Here is a 20,137-nt window from a genome sequence, read left to right on the forward strand (position 1 = left end):
TGTGTGTTCGTAAGAGGCGGCTAAAGGAAATAGCATTGCATTGAAATGTGTCAGAAAGTACAATTACAGTCGTACGATTTAATAACAATTTTTTCACTGCTTGAGAAGAACTAACACTAAAAATTTGAGGCCAAGTGACAAAAGATGACTCATACGATGTTGAGGAATTATTTGTCGCACGTATTTAATAGATGTCCTAATAAACTTGGGATTCTTCTTTAGACTAGCTTGTAACTACTTGAATCTCATATCTCAGCCATACTTGCTGACCTGGGTTGTCGCATTTCAGTCCTTGCGAGTCTCCCCAGTAAGAGATAAAGACGTGATTGTGTGTATTTAATGGAAATGATAACAACTAGAAAGACTGAAATAGACTGTTGCTACACCTTAATCTGTACGAGTAAGCAACGAAATAAATTAATTGGACTGAAAGTGAGTTGAAATAAAAATTGCACGTGCAATGATCGCAAGATAAGCGCCACTGATGTTATTTAACTGTTTGAGGTTTTATGGTCAGTTTAACAGTTAATTTATTGAACACATTGCAACCACGAGTAGTGTGTTCAACTCAGTAAGAAATGAAACAATGAGGTAATTAAATTAAAACGACATTTAACGTCCATTAGTTTTATTATTAACACATTTATAAAAGATTCACAAAGTGCAGTACTTCAAAAGTAAAAAAAATAATAAACTACAATAACAATTAAGTATTTTTATCATGGCTTTTCATGCACAAAATTACAGTTTTTAACAAATCTCTCAGCATTTACTATACTCGTATAAAAAAATGATTTCTTTTTAATAATCTAGGCAGGTAGGTTTTGGAAAATAGAATTTGAAAAAATAAAGACAGTAAAAAATAGTAGGCCGATTATTGACTGCCAGTCTTATAAATATTAATTCATTTCTAACATTCAATACATTTATTTCGTATAATTAAGTGTATTTTTTATTATTATACGTCCAATAGGACTAAAATAGCCGTCAAAAGACAAAATTGCAAACATTCAAGCATTCTAAAGATATATGATCAGATGAAGACTTCAATTCTCACAAAAATAGGACACATTCTTCATCTTTTTTCCCCTGGCAATTAGCCCCAGCATTCTCACCTCCCCTGGCAAGAAGCCATTGGATTGGATAAGTCAGACGACTCATTGTAATAGTAATAATGTTCTGAAAATTTTTGATTTTATGGCACTATAGTCTTTCGAAATTTTGTAAAACATATAACTGACCTATAACTTTCTATAATATTTTTCTTGAATGAACATCTGTGTTTGGTGCACAAAATGTAAGATTTTATCTGCTAAGAAAGGAATTTTGGAAATTCCTTGAGATCAATGCCCCAGGCAAATATTATCCCCCGGTATTTATTAATAGTAATGATTGAACCATTCCGATATTTACATAAATTCATATAACTATCTTTAATCTACTATTAATAATTTCTCTTCGAATCAGGCTGGTATCTGGGTGAAGTCTGTCTCTTTTGCGAGTGAATCCTGGTGAGAAAGCTAGGCGTGCAGTCCAGGGAAGCTGTGGTGGGTCTGACGGGGGAAGGACCCGTTCGACCCTCCAGCCAGTATGTCATCATTTCTCCTTTCCCCTGTTTGAATAAATTGTTGGAAACTAAATTCTAATAAAACTACTTAAAAATGATGACAACATTTAAAAAGGTTTAATATTCATGGCTAGAGAAAAGTAATAAAATAAGATTTATTTATGTGGGAACTCGGTTTAAATTTGTAACTTAATAAGTTATAGTATTATTTTCGTTTTCAGAATACGCAATTGCTTCTCTAAGATCCTCCAATAAACATTGAAATGAGAATGTTTGAAATTTTAAGTTGATTTTTAACATCACAAACTTATACCTTAACATCAACTACGCCTCTGGGAGTCGTGACAAATTTTCCTGATTTGTCTAAAGCTTTCTTAACATCTTCCGAAATCTGGATTTTCATAGCTGAAACGATATAAACAGTTTTTCGTTCAAAATCATGATTAATAAAATAATTAGAGGAAAATGATCCTCTTAACTTAATGTTGGTTACTGAAAACTAAAATTATGGTCGAGACATTGTGACCATAATTTTATAATTGTATAATCTGCAATGTACTGTATAGCCATGAAAAAGACTTGAGCCTTACCACTTTAAGATGCTTGCTACACATTATTCTTTAGATACTACAGTAAGATGCCAGGGGATAGACTTACTACGTATTTATTATTTATTTAAACTTTATTGTACAAACAATATTGAAATTATGGGAGGGCTTAATTCTATATATATGACAGTCAACCTTTGGGTTAAGCAGAGAAATTAATTATCGGATAGTAAGTCACAGGGGAAAGACTTATATTCTTACTTGCTCTCCATTCTGTTTCCTAATAATTTCTTTTAGAAGACTAATAAATTCTTGATCTATTTTCTTTGCGGAAGTCAAATGGAAGTCGCTTCTTGTAAAAATCTGACTCGACCACTTAAAGATCCATGTTCAAAGGCATACCCCTGGCTCCTGTCCAGAGTAAAGTGAGGATGCAACCAGGACTAAAGCCAGGAGGAAGGAGTAGGTGTGAAATGAAAAAAAAAAAAATAAAATGGCCAGGGGAAAGACTAACGTTCACCAGTGCTCTCCATCCTGCTGGCTGTGTTGATGGTGTCTCCGAAGAGGCAGTATCTTGGCATCTTACTGCCGACAATGCCGGCCACGCACGGGCCAGTGTGTATTCCACTTCTCATGCATAAAGTCTGAAAATATAAACAATTACATCGAATATCTTTCATCAAAGTTTGTAAAATTATGAGTAAGATTTTACAAACTATACTTTGGAAATAAAAAAGGAATACTGAAAATAATATAACGAAAGGACATGCGAAAGTTATCTATAATCCCGAAAATCTACTGTCACACTGCGGACTGTGCACATAAAAAGCGTAGTTCGCGCGTAATTTTTGGAGAGGAACCAAGGTCTTCCTGTAATCATGATTCAGAATTGTTAAATTCAAGAAAATCTGTGTCTGCACAACATAATAATAGGCCCAAAGATTTATTACTTTTTTATACTTTTTAACACGTCCACCTTATTGTTTCTGTTTTTATTTTTTTGATCTAAAACACTGAGAGTTACCTAAGTACCTGATCGAGTCGGTGCAAGAGTTTTAACGAGTCTGTAGCTTCTAGCAGCTCTAACGCCATGCTGGCTATTTCTGTGTATTTGTTTTTAATTAGAGTTTCATGCAAAGCATAGTGTAAAACACTGAGAGTTACCTAAGTACCTGATCGGGTCGGTGCGGGATGACAGTAGCTTCTAGCAGCTCTAACGCCATGTTGGCTATTTCTGTGTATTTGTTTTTAATAAGAGTTTCATGCAAAGCGTGGTGTAAAACACTGAGAGTTACCTAAGTACCTGATCGGGTCGATGCGGGATGCCAGTAGCTTCTAGCAGCTCTAACGCCATGCTGGCTATTTATGTGTGTTTGTTTGTTTTTAATAAGAGTTTCATGCAAAGCGTGGTGTAAAACACTGAGAGTTACCTAAGTACCTGATCGGGTCGATGCGGGATGCCAGTAGCTTCTAGCAGCTCTAACGCCATGCTGGCTATTTATGTGTGTTTGTTTGTTTTTAATAAGAGTTTCATGCAAAGCGCGGTGTAAAACACTGAGAGTTACCTAAGTACCTGATCGGGTCGGTGCGGGATGACAGTAGCTTCTAGCAGCTCTAACGCCATGTTGGCTATTTCTGTGTATTTGTTTTTAATAAGAGTTTCATGCAAAGCGTTGTGTAAAACACTGAGAGTTACCTAAGTACCTGATCGGGTCGGTGCGGGATGACAGTAGCTTCTAGCAGCTCTAACGCCATGTTGGCTATTTCTGTGTATTTGTTTTTAATAAGAGTTTCATGCAAAGCGTTGTGTAAAACACTGAGAGTTACCTAAGTACCTGATCGGGTCGGTGCGGGATGACAGTAGCATCTAGCAGCTCTAACGCCATGTTGGCTATTTCTGTGTATTTGTTTTTATGAGAGTTTCATGCAAAGCGCGGTGTAAAACACTGAGAGTTACCTAAGTACCTGATCGGGTCGGTGCGGGAGTCTGCACATGGCCGTTGCTTCTAGAAGCTCTAACGCCATGCTCGCTATTTCTGTGGCGTGTTTGTTACCTGTATAGAAGAAAATAAGTGATGTAAAGGATATTTGAGGTTTTGTAAGGAAATAAACAAGAGATATTTTAATGGGCATCGTCAAATGATTATGCTCGATCTTTGCGACCTTAGCAAAGGTTGCTTCAAAATACAAGGTGCATTACCTAGACTAGATGATTTGATAAAGTTACTGGTTGTTCTGACATAGAGCGACTGTTGTCTTTCTTCAGTAAAAGGCGAGCCTAGAATCAAGCCTAGGATATATTTATTATTAACTTTAAAATCATCAATCAAAAAATATATTTTCCATGGATGTCGTAAAAGGCGACTAAGGGATAAGCTTACAAACTTGGCATTCTTTTTTAGGCGATGGGCTAGCAACCTGTCACTATTTGAATCTCAATTCCATCATCAAGCCAAAAGGCTGAACGTGGCCTATCAGTCTTTTCAAGACTGTCGGCTCCGTCTACCCCGCAAGGGATATAGACGTGACTATATGTATGTATGTATGGTATACATTACCATTTCGAACCGGCAACCCCGAGGCGACCATGTAAGAGTCCCCTATAGTCTCAATCTTGTAAACGTCGTAACATTCTATACGTTCGTCGAACAACTTGTACACAGAGTTGAGGAAACTTATCACCTGAAATCAATTGAGTGATAAAATCTTTCAATTAATTCGGTTTACAGCCGTATATCGTCGAACAACTTGTACACAGAGTTGAGGAAACTTATCACCTGAAATCAATTGAGTGATAAAATCTTTCAATTAATTCGGTTTACAGCCGTATACTTAAATATTATTATCACTTTCTTTATTTTTTGTTCTTTAAACACTTACGGACTGAGCTTAATTGTGTCTGTTGTAATAGATGAGCTCGAGCTTAGGACATCATTTTTAAGGCCATATGCACGGGATTCCTTACTGTTCCCGCGGGAATGGTGAGAAATTAAAGTTCCGATAAAAAGCAATAGTTAATAATAACAGTGCCGTGTAATTCCCGGCACCAATAGAAAACATAATAGGACTACTCCATCTCTTTCCCATGGATGTCGTGAAAGACGACTAAGGGATAGGCTCATAAACTTTAGATTCTTCTTTTACGCGATTGGCTAGCAACCTGTCGCTATTAGAATCTCAATTCAATCATTAAGCCAGACAACTGTTCGTGGCCTTTCTGTCTTTTCAGGACTGTCGGCTCTGTCCACCCCGTAAGGGATATAGACGTGACTATATGTATGTAGTTACCTGATAAGGCGTAGATACTGCTGCGATAGCAGTGAAACCCACTATGTCGCTAAAATATACGGTGACCGAGGCGAAGAACTCGGCTGGTACCTGGAGTTTTTTTATATAATTAAATAAATCATTTTCATCTGCCTGGCATTAGTCTTGGCTGAACATGAATCAGTATTATGAGGGGTATAAATAACGTGACCATTTTTTTTTGCGTCAGAGCGGGACGCTAGCGGAATTTTGTAAATAAGTAAATAAAAAAATATAAGTACTATATACTTCATATATAAGTTAATTATAAATAATTATCTATACATATAATAAAACAGTAAAAATATTTTGTCTGTACATTTATTATTTTTGACTGACTGTTCTCGTCAGAGAGATTTGAGTGCAATGTTGATATAAAATAAGTATAAAAATTTGGTTTGTTTGCTAAAGCGGGACATTTTTGCTCTCGCTGGGGACAGCGGGACAGACAGCCTGAAAGCGGGACAATCCCGCCGAAAGCGGGACGTATGGTCACTTTAGGTATAAAACATTTTTCCAGGACGCGGTGGGATTAAAGAGCTTTGAATATCATGTTATTATCATGTTATAACATACTCATGTTATTATTATTCAGGTTTCAGTGGCTGGCGTCTTTTAGCGAGCTGCCAACCTTCATTTTGTGTATAGGTTATGAATAAATCCATTGAAAATTTTTCATAAGAAAAGTTTATATATTTTTTTGTCAAATACACAAATTTAAGGTACACAGCACTTACTGGGTATAGATATGGCAATGCACGTTGCAAAAGACAGAAATTGCTTACTGTCACATTTATGCTTATTTATTTTTGCACAATATTATTGCCGTGTGATTCTCGGCACCTATTGAAATCAGAACAGGACCATTTAGCCTCTTTCCCAATGATGTCGTAAAAGGCGACTAAGGGATAGGCGTATAAACTTGGGATTCCTCTTTTAGGCTAGCAACCTGTCACTGTATGAATCTCATCATTTCTCATTCTATCATTAAGCCAAACAGCTGAATCTGAATGTGGGCTATCAGCCTTTTCAAGACTGTTGAATCTGTCTACCCCGCAAGGGATATAGATGTGATTAAATATATGTATGTATGTAATATTATCATACCTGTTGCGTCTGTTTGAGTTGCTTCGCTACGCTCGCGGGAAGCATTTGGTATAAAAGGGAGTCGCTAAGCTCCTTCTCATATTCCAGCTCACGCGCCTTTTCCGATAGGTTTCTAGCATATACCTGTCACAATGAAAATTATTAATCTGAATTCAGTGTGTTCAGCGTGCCAGTTGCTTCCCTTTGCCAAGAAATGAGCCAGTGAAATATGTTTGAGTTTCATACAAAAATCTTTTTAAAACAACAACTTTTTGTACTTACCAAACGCTTCCGGAATATTCCGGATAAATAATTTCTAAAGAAAGTTATAATACCATGTATTTGGAAAGTAGATAAATTATATGTAGGTATATATGATGGATGGCGTAAAAGGCGACTAAAGGATAGGCTTATTAACTCGGGTTTCTTCTTTTAGGCGTTGGGGCTAGCAACCTGTCACCACTATTTGGATCTCAATTCTATCTTAAAGCCAAATATCTGAACGTGGCCTATCAGTCTTTGCAAGACTGTTGGCTCTGCCTTTTTCGCAAGGGATATAGACGTGATCATATGTTTGTATGAATGTTGGTAGATATATTTTACTACTTTGTCTCTTTCTATCAACTCTGCGTGTTCCCCGGTTTCACCCTCCACAGAAGTGTTTCGGGGCCCGGTATCCCCGTCTTACGATTTTTCTATCTCCACTTTGTCCAGTTTTAGCCGTCCTCGGATTTCAGTCCAATTTTGCTCGCATATCATCTTTTGCGACGTCAATCCATGATCTCTTCGGCCTGCCCCTTCTACCTGGGCAGACATCTGTTCTTCAAGCAGTCTGCCGCTTTCCGTAAGGCAAGACCGTAGCAGCGTAGGGGGTGTCACAAACATGGAGGGTACCACATGTAGCGGGAGCGATGATTCGGCTCGACCGCCACCTAAGGGAAGATCTTCCGCCAGGCTACGTGTTATGCCTGGGGAACCGCACGACAGACGATGTTGTGTCGGAGGTTGTATATATAGCTCCAATCCGTGAAATCTTTGCTTGCGCGATTTAGGTTTTTCGCTGTTTTTGACTGATAGCGTCGCGTGATTTTATTTTTTATTTTTGTGACTTGTGGCGTATAGATTTCGCCACACACGTATATAGAAGAAATATTTTACCTGTATAGTGTTAACAGCGTTGGTGACCAAAGCAATGATGATGGGAGACACCACGCACACTAGAATCAAAATGGCGGCGCACACAGCTTCGCTCCGCCGGGCTTCACGGAGACTTTCATTTACACCGTCTCTGTAATATTGTTTTAAAAAAGTATTTGAATTTTATATTGCTGGAGTATGTGTTCACGAGCTAACTAAAAGTAGTAAAGATAAGAAAAAGTGTGATAAAAAGTAAGGCAAGAATTTTTTTTTTATCACACAGATTGTAAAAGTCAATCCAAAGACGATGAGCTGGCAAATTATCAATATCAGTAATTTCCATTTCTTCATTAGGCCATAGTCTTGTGATACATAAATCACGTCTTTTTCCCGGAAGGATAGACAAAGACTAAATTTTTCCACTTTACACGATCCTTGTATTCGGATACTCATGACCTGACCATTTGCCAGAACTTCTCCAATTTGATCAAGATACGTTAAAGTTTCCTGATGTATATTTCTGCCCTATAAGTGGAAAATTTGTTATTTTTGTGTGTGTAATTAAGGAAAAGGTAACTCGTAAAGAAAGTTCTATATTTCTTGGACGATGGACAACACACAAACAACAGTTAAGTATAGATTCACGTCTTGCTTGGTCTCTATTGTCTACTATCTTTTGGTTTGTGCCGTGTGGTTCCCGTCAGTGCCGTGTGGTTCCCGGCACCAATAAAAAAAAGAATAGGACCACTGCATCTCGTTCCCATGGATCTCGTAAAAGGTGACTAAGGGATAGGCTTACATAATTACTTGGGATTCTTCTTTCTTGGGAGCCAAACAGCTGAACGTGGCCTATCAGTCTTTTCAAGATTGTTGGCTCTGTCTACCCCGCAAGGGATATAGACATGATTATATGTATGTATCTTTTGGTTTCTGATCGTAAAAGACCTCACAGGAATCATAGTGTTAAAACTGCAGAATCCATGTTATTATTAAATCTTTGGTTGTGACTGCTGCCTGTAGTCATATCATACATACAAGTAATAGGTTCCTAAGTTGCCTTTTTACGTCCAGAGTCTTCACTTGTCATAAACATCATCTTCATCAAATGCCAAGATGATAACTTTCTTAGTTTAAATTTCAGCTCAAATTAGTTTCGAACGCAGTCTGGATTTGAACTTTTGTACCAACCTTATCAACTCTCTGAGTTGCTTCTGCACAGCTCTCAGCTTGTCCAGCAGCGTTGCTGTCTGGTCGAAGTACTCTATGGCATCACTAACGCTCCCTGCTTGGTGCCTGTTGTCCACAATCTGCTGATTCCTGGTTTGAGATTTATTTCAATTTAGATTCGTATGACTTCAAAATAAGCTGATAAAGTACAGCATACATACATATGGTCACGTTTATATCCCTTGCGGGGTAGACAGAGCCAACAGTCTTGAAAAGACTGAATGGCCACGTTCAGCTATATGGCATAATGATAGAATGATAGAATTGAGATTCAAATAGTGACAGGTTGCTAGCCCATCGCCTAAAAAAGAATCTCAAGTTTGTAAGCCTATGCCTTAGTCGGCTTTTAAGACATCCATGGGAAAGAGATGGAGTGGTCCTATTCTTTTTTGTATTGCTGTGTTGTATTATAGCAATAAATTAATTGGCAAGCAAGCTGTCCCTAAATTACTCTCGATTCTCTCATTAAGCTAAACAGCTGAACGTGGCCCATCAGCCTTTTCAAGACTGTTGGCTCTGGCTACCCCGCAAGGGGCATAGACGTGACTATATGTATAGAACGCACCAACCCAAATGTGCCCAGGCATTATAAAATATATAAAATACTTACTTCTTCTCCAAGACTTGGTACTCCGGACTGTCTTCTTTGATATCCTTATGAAGAGGTATCAGCGACGGCACCAAGTTCAGCGTATTATCCAGAAGATCCCTGCCGAGTACCATGTGAGCTATGTACCTGAAAATTATACTTTCATTGTAATGGAAAAGTTACTTTAATCACAAATAGAAAAGTTAGTTTTTAAATTATTAAAGCATTATTATTTTAGAATCTCAATTCTATCATTAAGCTTTACGCGGCCTATCAGTATTTTTAAGACTGTTGGCTCTGTCTACCCCGCAACGGATATAGACGTGATTATATGTATGTATTTATGTAGTTTTTAAATTAACTTTTTTACTCTTTTATTTGGATTTTGGTGTAAGTAGGAAGGACAGGAAATTATGGTGAAATATTGACAATACTAAACTTTTATGGTGGGGAAAAATGTCGTAAAAAAACCTACACATTCAAGCAACTGGATAAACATTATACAATACGGGTTAGATTCTCTTGTAAACGTTGCGGAGGTCAGATGGGAGTAGCGTAGAAATTTTCATTGATTTTTTTTTTAAATGCTGTTTCTCTTTTTTTTTAATTTTACCTTTCGTGAGCTCTAGACTGCAAAGATCCTCTGGCATAGTAATTTATGCCCAGTACAGAAGCTATGCCTTTACATTCGATGCTTCGTAATAAATTCTTGAAGCCCACTAAATACCTGAAATAATGAAATACAATGTATGAATAATCAATTTTAACGTGAAATTTAGTAACAATGGCGTTTCAGCAATAATTTAAAAAAAATATCCTATTTTACAACCTACAAACCACATCACATGTCTATGCAATTAAAAAAAAATTACAACCTCTCATCAACGTCTAACAATTACCGCCAATAATTGGATTTTAAACATTTTGTTTTTTTTTGGATAGACGGTCATTTGTATTAGGTACGCGACTGTTTTTTTATTCCATGTACTGGCCAGTAATTTAATATCGAAAATCATTCATTTCATTCAATCAAATTGCACTTACATCTGTGGCTGCAAAGAGGTCGATATCGCTGATGAAATTGTACCATTTCTGTTGAAAATATCTTAAGACTTCTCCTCACTAACTCTTCGTAAATTAAATAGATATCGATGCAATTTTTTTCATACACTCCTTTCTATTCAGTGTTGAGTATTTTTAGACAACCTTTTAGTGAAAACCTCACGTTTACCCACTTAACCATAGTGGTTTATAAGTGTAATGTGGCATTAAGTATAACGACATCACCACTCCCTCACAGTAGGGCCCGCTTAATTTGATTGGCAGCGGTCAAACGAGTTTAATGTGAAATAGATATAGGTACTTTGATGACTCCATTTTTATGAACGGAAATTAAAAAGATATCTACTCTTATTGCTATTTTCAAATTATTGTCGGATACCATTAGTAGTAATGATTCATACAATGTGATAACGAGGGAAAAGCAGAACATTTGAAATATAATTTGAATACTCTATGTGTTTTACCTGTGTACAAAATTTTATAAAAATTCGTCCAGTAGACTTTGGGTGATAGAGTAACAAACGTATATACATTCATTCTTACAAACTTTAGAATAATTTACTTTGATCGTGTGTAGATAACATTTTGTTTAAGACAGAATGACCTCTATGCGTGCATTTATTTTATAGTTATTAATAAATACTGGCACAAAATTTTCATAAAAATGCTTTAAAAAAAACTGTTGCACAAGAACTGATTTAAAAACGGAATAATTGTACTCGGTGCTCCTAATTTAAAAGTTTAAATCGTATTTAGAATTTAAATGCAAGTCTACTCTTGTTAAATTGCATTAGTTTCTTCACTGCAGTCTCCGCTGATACACAGCATTAGTAAGTATTGATTTTTGACGCGCTAACATTTTGTTACGTGATAAAATATTATGATGCAAGTTTTCTTAAGTTAAGTTATTAGAAATTTCCGTTCTTACTCACAGTCTTTGATATATGAGTAGTTTTATAGGTAAAGTAAGGTAGACTAAGCATTGTAGAATATACCTGTTTTACCTGAAATTAAAACAGTTATTATATGCGGTAACCTTATTCGAGACCTATAGAGTGAGATAGCAACACCTTCGTGCTCTTTCAACAGCCCCAAAGTGCCCCCCTCCACCCACTTCCGGTCACCTATCTCGTTCTTTCGGAGTGGAGGGGGGGCCTCGCTTGCCAGTGCGCGCAGGAGCGCTGTCTCCTCACATTGCATCTCACTAAAGTATGTTAAAATAAGCCAGCAGGCAGAATTTAAACTATAGGTCTCGAATAAGGTTACCGCATATAATAACTGTTTTAATTTCAGGTAAAACAGGTATATTATATGCTAAGAACCGTTATTCGAGACCTATAGAGTGAGATGTGTTTGTTATCGCCTGGTGGCAAGCGAAAAATAATAAGCCAATGTGTGATGAAGGTCAGTATGGAATAGTCATTGAAATATGCAATGGCAATAAAAAGAAGACATCTGCTAATCAGTTTTGTTTTATTTATTCTTCTTATAGAAAATATACCTAATCAATGGTATTTGCTGCGACAAATAATGAATGAAATATATATATGTATGTATTTTTCTTTAAATGTATAGAATTCTTATAAGCAAGAATTGAAAACAAAAAGTTAAATAAAAGTTAAAGTTATTTTCCAGTTAGTAATATGATAATATAAGTCATAAAATCAGGTTATAAAGCATCAAAATACTTTGATAAGTTGAACCCATTCTGGGGTTCACGTATCTCTTTTGAATAATAACATGCAAAGGTATTAGGAACACGCCAGTTCCCCTTTTGCATTATCTCATCAATATTACAATTGTCCATCCAGTTTAACGAGGCTGAAGCACTGCGCGTACTCCCTGGACTAGCTTCAACTCCCGCCGAGCGAAGAATCCTCTTGACCCAGCCTCCAATCATAGTCCGAGAGGCAGCCTTAATATTTCCATTACATGAAATGAACAGTTCAGTCATTTCTTCAGCACGCCTTGCTCGAGAAATTTCTATCAGTCTTTTTACATGAAAAACAGGACAGATATTGTAATTCTCAGTTTGTTTGAGACGCCATGAAGACTGCCTGTGCACATAATTATCAGTCTTAGAGCCGAATACTGGGTGAAACACAATAACATCAGAATGATCTTCATAATGCTGTTCATCAATATGTAACAGGGTTAAATCATGTACTCTTCGACTAGATGCAAGCAAAAGTATCAAAGCTGTGCGCTGAGATAATACAAATAATGAATTTAGATCAGGGGAGTGTGTAATTAACCATTCAATTACAATTCTGGGATCCCAGATTGCTGGTTTACTTTGCTTTTTGTCAGCATTAGCGACTGAAATAGCCTTAAGAATACGCTTCACAATAACATTTGCGCTAAGTGGTTCTTGTCTAGGAACAGACAGTGTAGAAATACAGGATTTATGAACTAAAATGGTTTTATATGACAAATTCAAGCGTATATGCAAATGTGCTAAGTATCTAGCTAGCTGGGCTCCGTTGGGTTGTAGGCTGTTAATATTATTAGCCCTACACCAAACTTCCCATTTGGACCAGACAGACTGGTACATTTTGTTTGTTGATTCTCTCAAGCTAGTGTTAAGCAATTGAATTTCGTCATGAGACCAACTTGTCAGTTGATTGCTCCACCCTTCACCAACCAAGCCTCGAGACAGATCTCGGCCACACGAGGCGGTGGGAGCCGAGTCCGTGTATCCGTCAGCCTGTGCTGTAGATCGGTGATAGTGAACGGCGCTCGCACAGCCCTGCTCTTGAGATCCGGACGCCAATATACTTTGTGCCAACGCGGGGCTATTATGATGTACATTCCCTTCGCCTGGTTCAAATGTGCTAGGACCCGGGGAACAAGATGGGGGGGTGGAAACACCCAAGCAAGTTGAAAGTTCCATTTTCTGCTGAACGCGTCGTGAAATATTGCGCTCGAGTCTTCGTAATTGCGCGATGCGTAACAAGTAAGCACGTGTGCGTTTGCGGAAGCGAATAAATCGATTTGTGGTCGACCGTAGCGGTTGAACACTTCGTGGCAAGCTTCTGGGTTGAGAGTCCATTCGCCGCGTGACTTCTTTCTGGATAGTAAGTCCGCTTCTATGTTGAATTGACCGGGAATATGATGTGGGATTATCTGTATGTTGTTCTCGTCCATTATGTTGAACAACAGTTGCGTCAATTTGAACAGGTTTGTGGATCGTAGGCCTCCTTCGTTTTTTATGTAACTGATCACGCTTTTGTTGTCCGATTGTAATAGAATCGTGGTGTTTCGGAGGTACGATAGAAACATCTTCAATGTCTGTATGACAGCTGACATTTCTTTCAGATTGCTGTGCCAACTTATCTGACTGTTCTGCCAGACACCACTTACATTTTTTCCATCTAGCACAGCCCCCCAACCTGAGCCGGAGGCATCGGTTGTCAAAAAATGTGCAACCCTCTGGCAGTGAATAGGAGTGCCTGATTCTACTGCAGTTTACCACCATTTCAGTTCGTCTTGAACTGAAATTTCTAATGGCCACTTTGTTTGTGGCTGAATTTTCGAAAGTCGTATGCTGGCCTTCTGTATGGGGCGGCAGTGAAGACGACCTCTGGGCACGACGAACGCTGCAAAGTTTAGCATGCCTAGTACCCTCTGGGAATCTTTGAAATTCCATTGATTGGTGTCTAACAAATAAAGTATTTTGTTTTTGATTTTCGACACTTTGTCCTTGGGTAGGTACTTGGAATTCTGGCTGAGATTCCATGTTACACCTAGGTAGTTTATACATTTGGTCGGGACGAGCACAGATTTCTTGTAATTGATCGTCCATCCGAGCAGGGTCAGTAATCGAACAGCTTCTGCAGCATGCTCTATCAAAATTTCTCGGTTTTGATGGACTATCAGATAGTCGTCGAGATAGACTATGAGCCTTAAGCCTCTTTCGCGCAAGAGCTGGGCTACCCAGTTGGATACAGTCGAGAATACTTTGGGTGCTGATGACAGCCCGAAGGGGAGACTGGTCATCTGAAGGAGCTCGATGTTTCCTGAATCTGTTTCGTATAGAACTCTCAGATACCGTTGATCGGCTTCGGCGACCGCCAGGTGAAAGTATGCCTGAGATAAATCGATCTTCACGGTCCAGTCTCCTTCTTGTAAGAAGTCTGGAATCCTCTGAACGTTTATAAGGCGAAATTTGAATTGTGCTAGGTAATCGTTTAGCTTTTTCAAGTTGAAGATAGGCCGATCGCTCGAGTCTGCCTTCTTTACGAGAAACATCGGACAGACAAAACTGGGTGTATTTGGAGCTGGTACCAAAACCTTTTGTCTTTTTAAATCTGAAATCTGTTTTGTCATTGCAGCACTGTTGGGTGTCTGAAATTTTCTTAACATGTTTGGTGCCATTAATGGGGGTAGAACTAAAAAGGGGATTCGATAACTCGATATTACTTTTATGATGTAATCTGGAGCGTTGAAATGACGCCAAACATGAATAAAATCTTTCAAACGCCCACCGTAAAAGTTGTCTTGTATATAGTCATTTACGAAAATTACTGTACCGACGGTTTGAATTCTCAGTTGATTTCTTAGTGTTGGTACTGTGCTTCGAATTCGTCCCACTTTTATTCGCCTTGCTGTTTTGATATTTACCGGTCTTTGTCGATAAACCGCGATAACCAGTCGAAGTTGAGGGTACATTATCAACATTTTGCTCCTGTCTATTGAACGATCTCTGCGATCGTTTGTTTTGAGAATAATCTGTTCTATTCCGCATAGACATGATTGGCTCTTCTGCAGAGCGTTTGTTTGACACAAAAATTTTATTTGTACCCCCAACTTTCTGCAAAAAGGAGCTTAACATATCTGGATTAAATAATTGTGAGTTTGTGGGAGGTATCTTTCTAATGTCTTCTTTTATAAAACGATCTTTAATGCTTGAAAGAACACTGTCGCGTCGCTTTTGTATGACGTCAGCACGCCTCCCACAAACTAATTGTAAAATATCTTCGGACACTTTTACATAGGCCGATTTGTCAGAAAAAAGGGAATTTATTTTATCAAATAACGTATTTGCATCTAAGTTACAACCGGGTAATGATGACCATTGTATGAGCTCTTGTAGATTATTTTTTAAGTTCTCATTTTGCTGGATAAGTGCATGAGTCATGGCGCCCAATGACCTATCTAATGACTTTAGCCAGCTAGAATTAGGATCAAAGTATCGAACCTCAGTGTTAACATCAATCTCGTAAAAACCAGGTTTTGCCAAATAATTTTTCTCGGTTTCTACGTATCGAACGCGATCCCACTCGTTCGTATTAAAGTGATGCAGTTTATTAAGGAGATTTAATCGGTTCTCTAATGCATTTTCTACGTTAGGTTCTTTGAGATTAGTGTTAACGTTAAATTCGAAAGTTTTACTTGGTCGCGGTTTGTTGACGAGGGGCTCGTCGGCAAAAAGAGAACTTTTTAAATTGTCGGTAGGATGAATTGAAATGTTAGAAACGTTAGAATCTGAATCACTGATAGACCTACGTTGTTTTTTTGCAAAAGTAGAATCGGTCTGCCTAATATAATTCAATATATCACTTACTTGAGATGTTAATATGTCTAACCTGCGATCCCCACCGCTATGTGTTCTTTTACGACCACGTGTTCGCGCCTTATGGCGGGAACGTAACCGGTCGGAACTAGATGAGCTTGACGAAGAACTAGTACTGCTGGAACTTGTGGACCGCTCCCGCCGATTCCGTTCGTCCTTATCTGGTGACTTATTCATCATAAAGATTCCTTCTGTAGGAAACTTTAGGGAATTGCCTTCCGCAGGCGACGCCTTTTGTAGGCAGTTTTGTAAGTCTTCCGCAGACATACACAATAACAACTTATTGATTTATTAATTTATTTTTCGAACAGCAACGCTGTTTTATTTATGGGGTGTTGCTTCGACGAAAGTCGATGCCAATGTGAGGAGACAGCGCTCCTGCGCGCACTGGCAAGCGAGGCCCCCCTCCACTCCGAAAGAACGAGATAGGTGACCGGAAGTGGGTGGAGGGGGGCACTTTGGGGCTGTTGAAAGAGCACGAAGGTGTTGCTATCTCACTCTATAGGTCTCGAATAACGGTTCTTAGCATATAATTAATATTTTATGACAATGTCAGCTTGACAAAAATACAATGTCTGAAAAAATAGCTTTTTCCCATAATCATACAACAGACTCAATAATAGTACAAAGATACTTATATGAATGTCCTTGGTCACAGCAGTTTCAAAGACATTGTTCATAAATCCTTGTAATAATATTCTATAGGTAGTTTTACCTTGAAATTTTAAATAATAAAATATTTACTTTTTCAACAACTTCCAGGTTCCACGAAGCTGAGCAAGTTAAAGTTCTAACTGCGTATCAAATAACAGGGAACTTCGACGAAGTTAAAACCTCAAAAATTCGAATATTAGCAAAATTAAAAGTACCTACATTTTAACATGTCTTCCCTAAAATGCTGTTAGTGATAAGATTTCATACATACAAACATACATATAATCACGTCTATATCCTTTGCGGGGTAGATAGAGCCGACAGTCTCTAATTAAAAAGACTAATAGGCCACGTTCGGCTGCTTGGCTTGATGATAGAATTGAGATTCAAATAGTGGCAGGTTGCTAGCCTGTCGCCTAAAGGAAGAATCCCAAGTTTATAAGCCTATCCCTTAGTCGCCTTTTACGATATCCTTGGGAAAGAGATGGAGTGGTCCTATTCTTATTCTTATTGGTGCCGGGAACCACACGGCATAAGATTACCTACCTACATAAAATCACGCGTTTTCAGTAGGCAGAGACTACAAACATATTTCCACTTGCCACGATCTCTGCATACTTCTTTCGCTTCATCCAAATTCCTAACTCTTTTCATGCAAGCTCGACGGTTTTGGGTACTCTTGACCTGACCTTTTGCCAGGACGTTCTTAATTTGATCAAGATACGTTAGTGACAACTATACAAAGCGCATGTGTTAAAGAAGCGGCGGAACAAACTACACTGAAGCATTTTCACCTGATGTCAATTTACAAATACAGATTTCTTAAATCAAAATCGTGGACGAATGCATATTGTCTAAATTAATTGTTTCAAATATTTACGTCTTTGTTTTATGAATCGTTTGTTCCTAACAAATGTATCGCATATACCTACGTTTTATGAGATTTTTATGTCATCGTAACATGAATGAGCTATATTATTAGAAGGTAACCGGAACGAAAGTATTGTTTTGTTTTCGGGAGTAGGAGGATATGGGGTATAGCTTCGATGCGGGAGATGCAATCTGTGTCCCCACAGAGCAGGGAAAACTGCGTTGTGAACGTATTATGTGCTCTGTGATTTTTCTCATAGGATGAGTAGAACTTTAAATCTAGTTTACTTGTATATTTTTTCTGTTCTATGGCATTTCTGTGTTATTTGTACCGAATAATAGGTATTTCTATTTATTTTTATTACAAATTTACTAAAATAAATGCTCCCATAACATAAACATGCTTTAAACATGAACTCTTGATGATTATGTTTTTTTTTACAGCAGTAAGATTTTCTGCTGTGCATAAGTTAGTCAGAATGTTCTTTAGTCAAGTCAACGTCAGTCTTACCTCAATATTGTGATTCTAAATTGGCTTTAGAGCCTAAATGCTTAATTTTATCTTTCTTCAAGAGGCTTTCCAGCACTTTCAGCTTTGCTTTAGTCAGTTTGTCCTTCATTATGTCAAAAAGTCAGTCAGTTTTACTTCTATATTGTGGTGTTTTATATAGTGCCTCTAAATAATTGTTCATGGAACCTAAATGCTTTATTTAAATTTCTAAGATCAACAGCTTCAGCAGGACATTTTAGGTTGTATGACCACATAATGAAGTCCAGTACCATGTGTTGGAAACCTTGAATCTACCGGAAGCTAAAATAGGACGAGGCAACCCGCCATTGACCTGGTGGTCAAGCATCGACAAAGACCTCAAGAAACCCCAGAAAAGATAACCCAGGACAGATGAACCAAATAATGGGATAAGGGTTGGCCAGAGAAGTGAAGAGGTTCATTTGGGCGTCAGTAAGTCAGTCTGTTCTTTATGTCAGTCAATCTCACCGCCATATAGTGCTGCTGTCCGTATCTTTGATCTCCTTGGTGAGATGGCTCAGGAAAGCGGCGTTCGCGCTTGTGTACCACTCCACTACTTCAGTCATCGATGTACCATCGTTTATGCTTGCTCTGAAATAGAAGAATAGTTACTTTTAATCTTCTTTGTCCTCGTGTTTATGATTGAAAATAAAAATCTCTCGGGAGGAGCTGTTTTGACTTTGAACGCATCCTCAGATAGTGACTATTTTCTCTGGCTTGCAAGAGAAAGCCAGGGGTGGAGGAGAGAAAGCCAATTTTAGACCATACCCAAGAGGGTATGGTTTAAAATTGAACCCCGACTAGTGTGTAAAAGTCTCAACCTTATTTAATTTTCCTAAGGTCTCTCTCTTCTCCGTGAGGATCCCGGAATTTCAGAAAAATTCTACTCTCCTCCAACACAAAAATACGTACGTATAGATTTATATTATAGATCCAGTATTTTATAATTTTATCGTAAGTACTAATCTTTTGTTTTTGCTTTTCAAGACTAATTGTTCCTTGAATAATTAATGTGTCCGTCTCGCTTTGTCCTGGGTTTAGTCTCGGCTACATACACATCTCTCTAAAGAGGAGCACGGGGTGCGTCCTTTGACTACGATGATGTGTGTTTGTTTATAAACTCATTATTGCACAAAAATTTACACAGTAACAGGAAATAGAACATAGTTATTTAAGAATTAATTACACCCATTGGCGGACTTATCTCAAATACTTCCCTCCCAGTCAACCGGCAAACAATAAAGGAACTAGATAATTAAGTTATCCTGGATTTGTAAGTGAAATTTTTACACGTAGCGACTCCCTTATGACTCTGCAACCGTACACATAACCTAACACATATTGAATTGTCTCTTCAGTACGACATAACTCGTACAAATACCAGGAATTAGATTTTCCAAACAAATTCCATCGAGAAGTTCATTTTCCGCATGTCGTTATAAGCTGTCGTAAAACGTTCCCCTTGTTACAAACGTCAAAAGTTTTTGATCCGAATTTGGAGTGGTTTAGTATGGAGACATGATGAAAACATGATGTTTATTACTACTAGTTCCGGCCTGCGGATTCGCTCGTGACGAGTCCCAAGGATGTCGTAATTATTTCGATGTCTAACCATTAAAATAACGCACTATATACTTATGTTAGAGATACCTAATTAGGAAATTTCTAAGAAGGAAAAAAAAGCTTAAATTAATGAATGGATAGCTAATACTAATAAAGGAAATAAAAATTAAGAAATATTTCTAAAAAGACGCATATGGCCAAAAAAATATTAAAATTAAAATTACAAGTATTTAAATTGTTACAAGAATCGAACCCGCATTTAGGAACCCGGGACTTCCTGTGTCACAGACACAAACACAAACCGCTACAGAGGAAAATGCAGGAAAAATATCTATAATTATGTAGGTGGTATCTTTTATAAGGAATTTCATTAAACGAAGTCTAGTTAAGTCAGTTTCATTAGAAACGTGCGCTGTTTGAGACA

The 20,137-nt window shown here is 37.8% G+C and overlaps 1 protein-coding gene across 1 annotated transcript; it reads right to left on the reverse strand.

Moving 5' to 3' along the window:
- Positions 1–623: 623 nt before the first annotated feature.
- LOC106137891 (atrial natriuretic peptide receptor 1) lies at positions 624–18,716 on the reverse strand. The gene is made up of 12 exons (XM_013338829.2): positions 18,619–18,716; positions 10,074–10,187; positions 9,482–9,607; positions 8,833–8,961; positions 7,666–7,795; positions 6,529–6,651; positions 5,404–5,493; positions 4,674–4,797; positions 4,081–4,169; positions 2,630–2,759; positions 1,881–1,972; positions 624–1,612 (listed from the first exon to the last, which is right to left on the reverse strand). The coding sequence occupies exons 1-12, from the start codon at positions 18,714–18,716 to the stop codon at positions 1,445–1,447; spliced, it is 1,413 nt and encodes a 470-aa protein (XP_013194283.2). The 3' UTR covers positions 624–1,444.
- Positions 18,717–20,137: the final 1,421 nt, after the last annotated feature.

Source organism: Amyelois transitella, chromosome 13, assembly GCF_032362555.1.
Source record: "Amyelois transitella isolate CPQ chromosome 13, ilAmyTran1.1, whole genome shotgun sequence".
Taxonomy (NCBI): Eukaryota; Metazoa; Arthropoda; class Insecta; order Lepidoptera; family Pyralidae; genus Amyelois; species Amyelois transitella.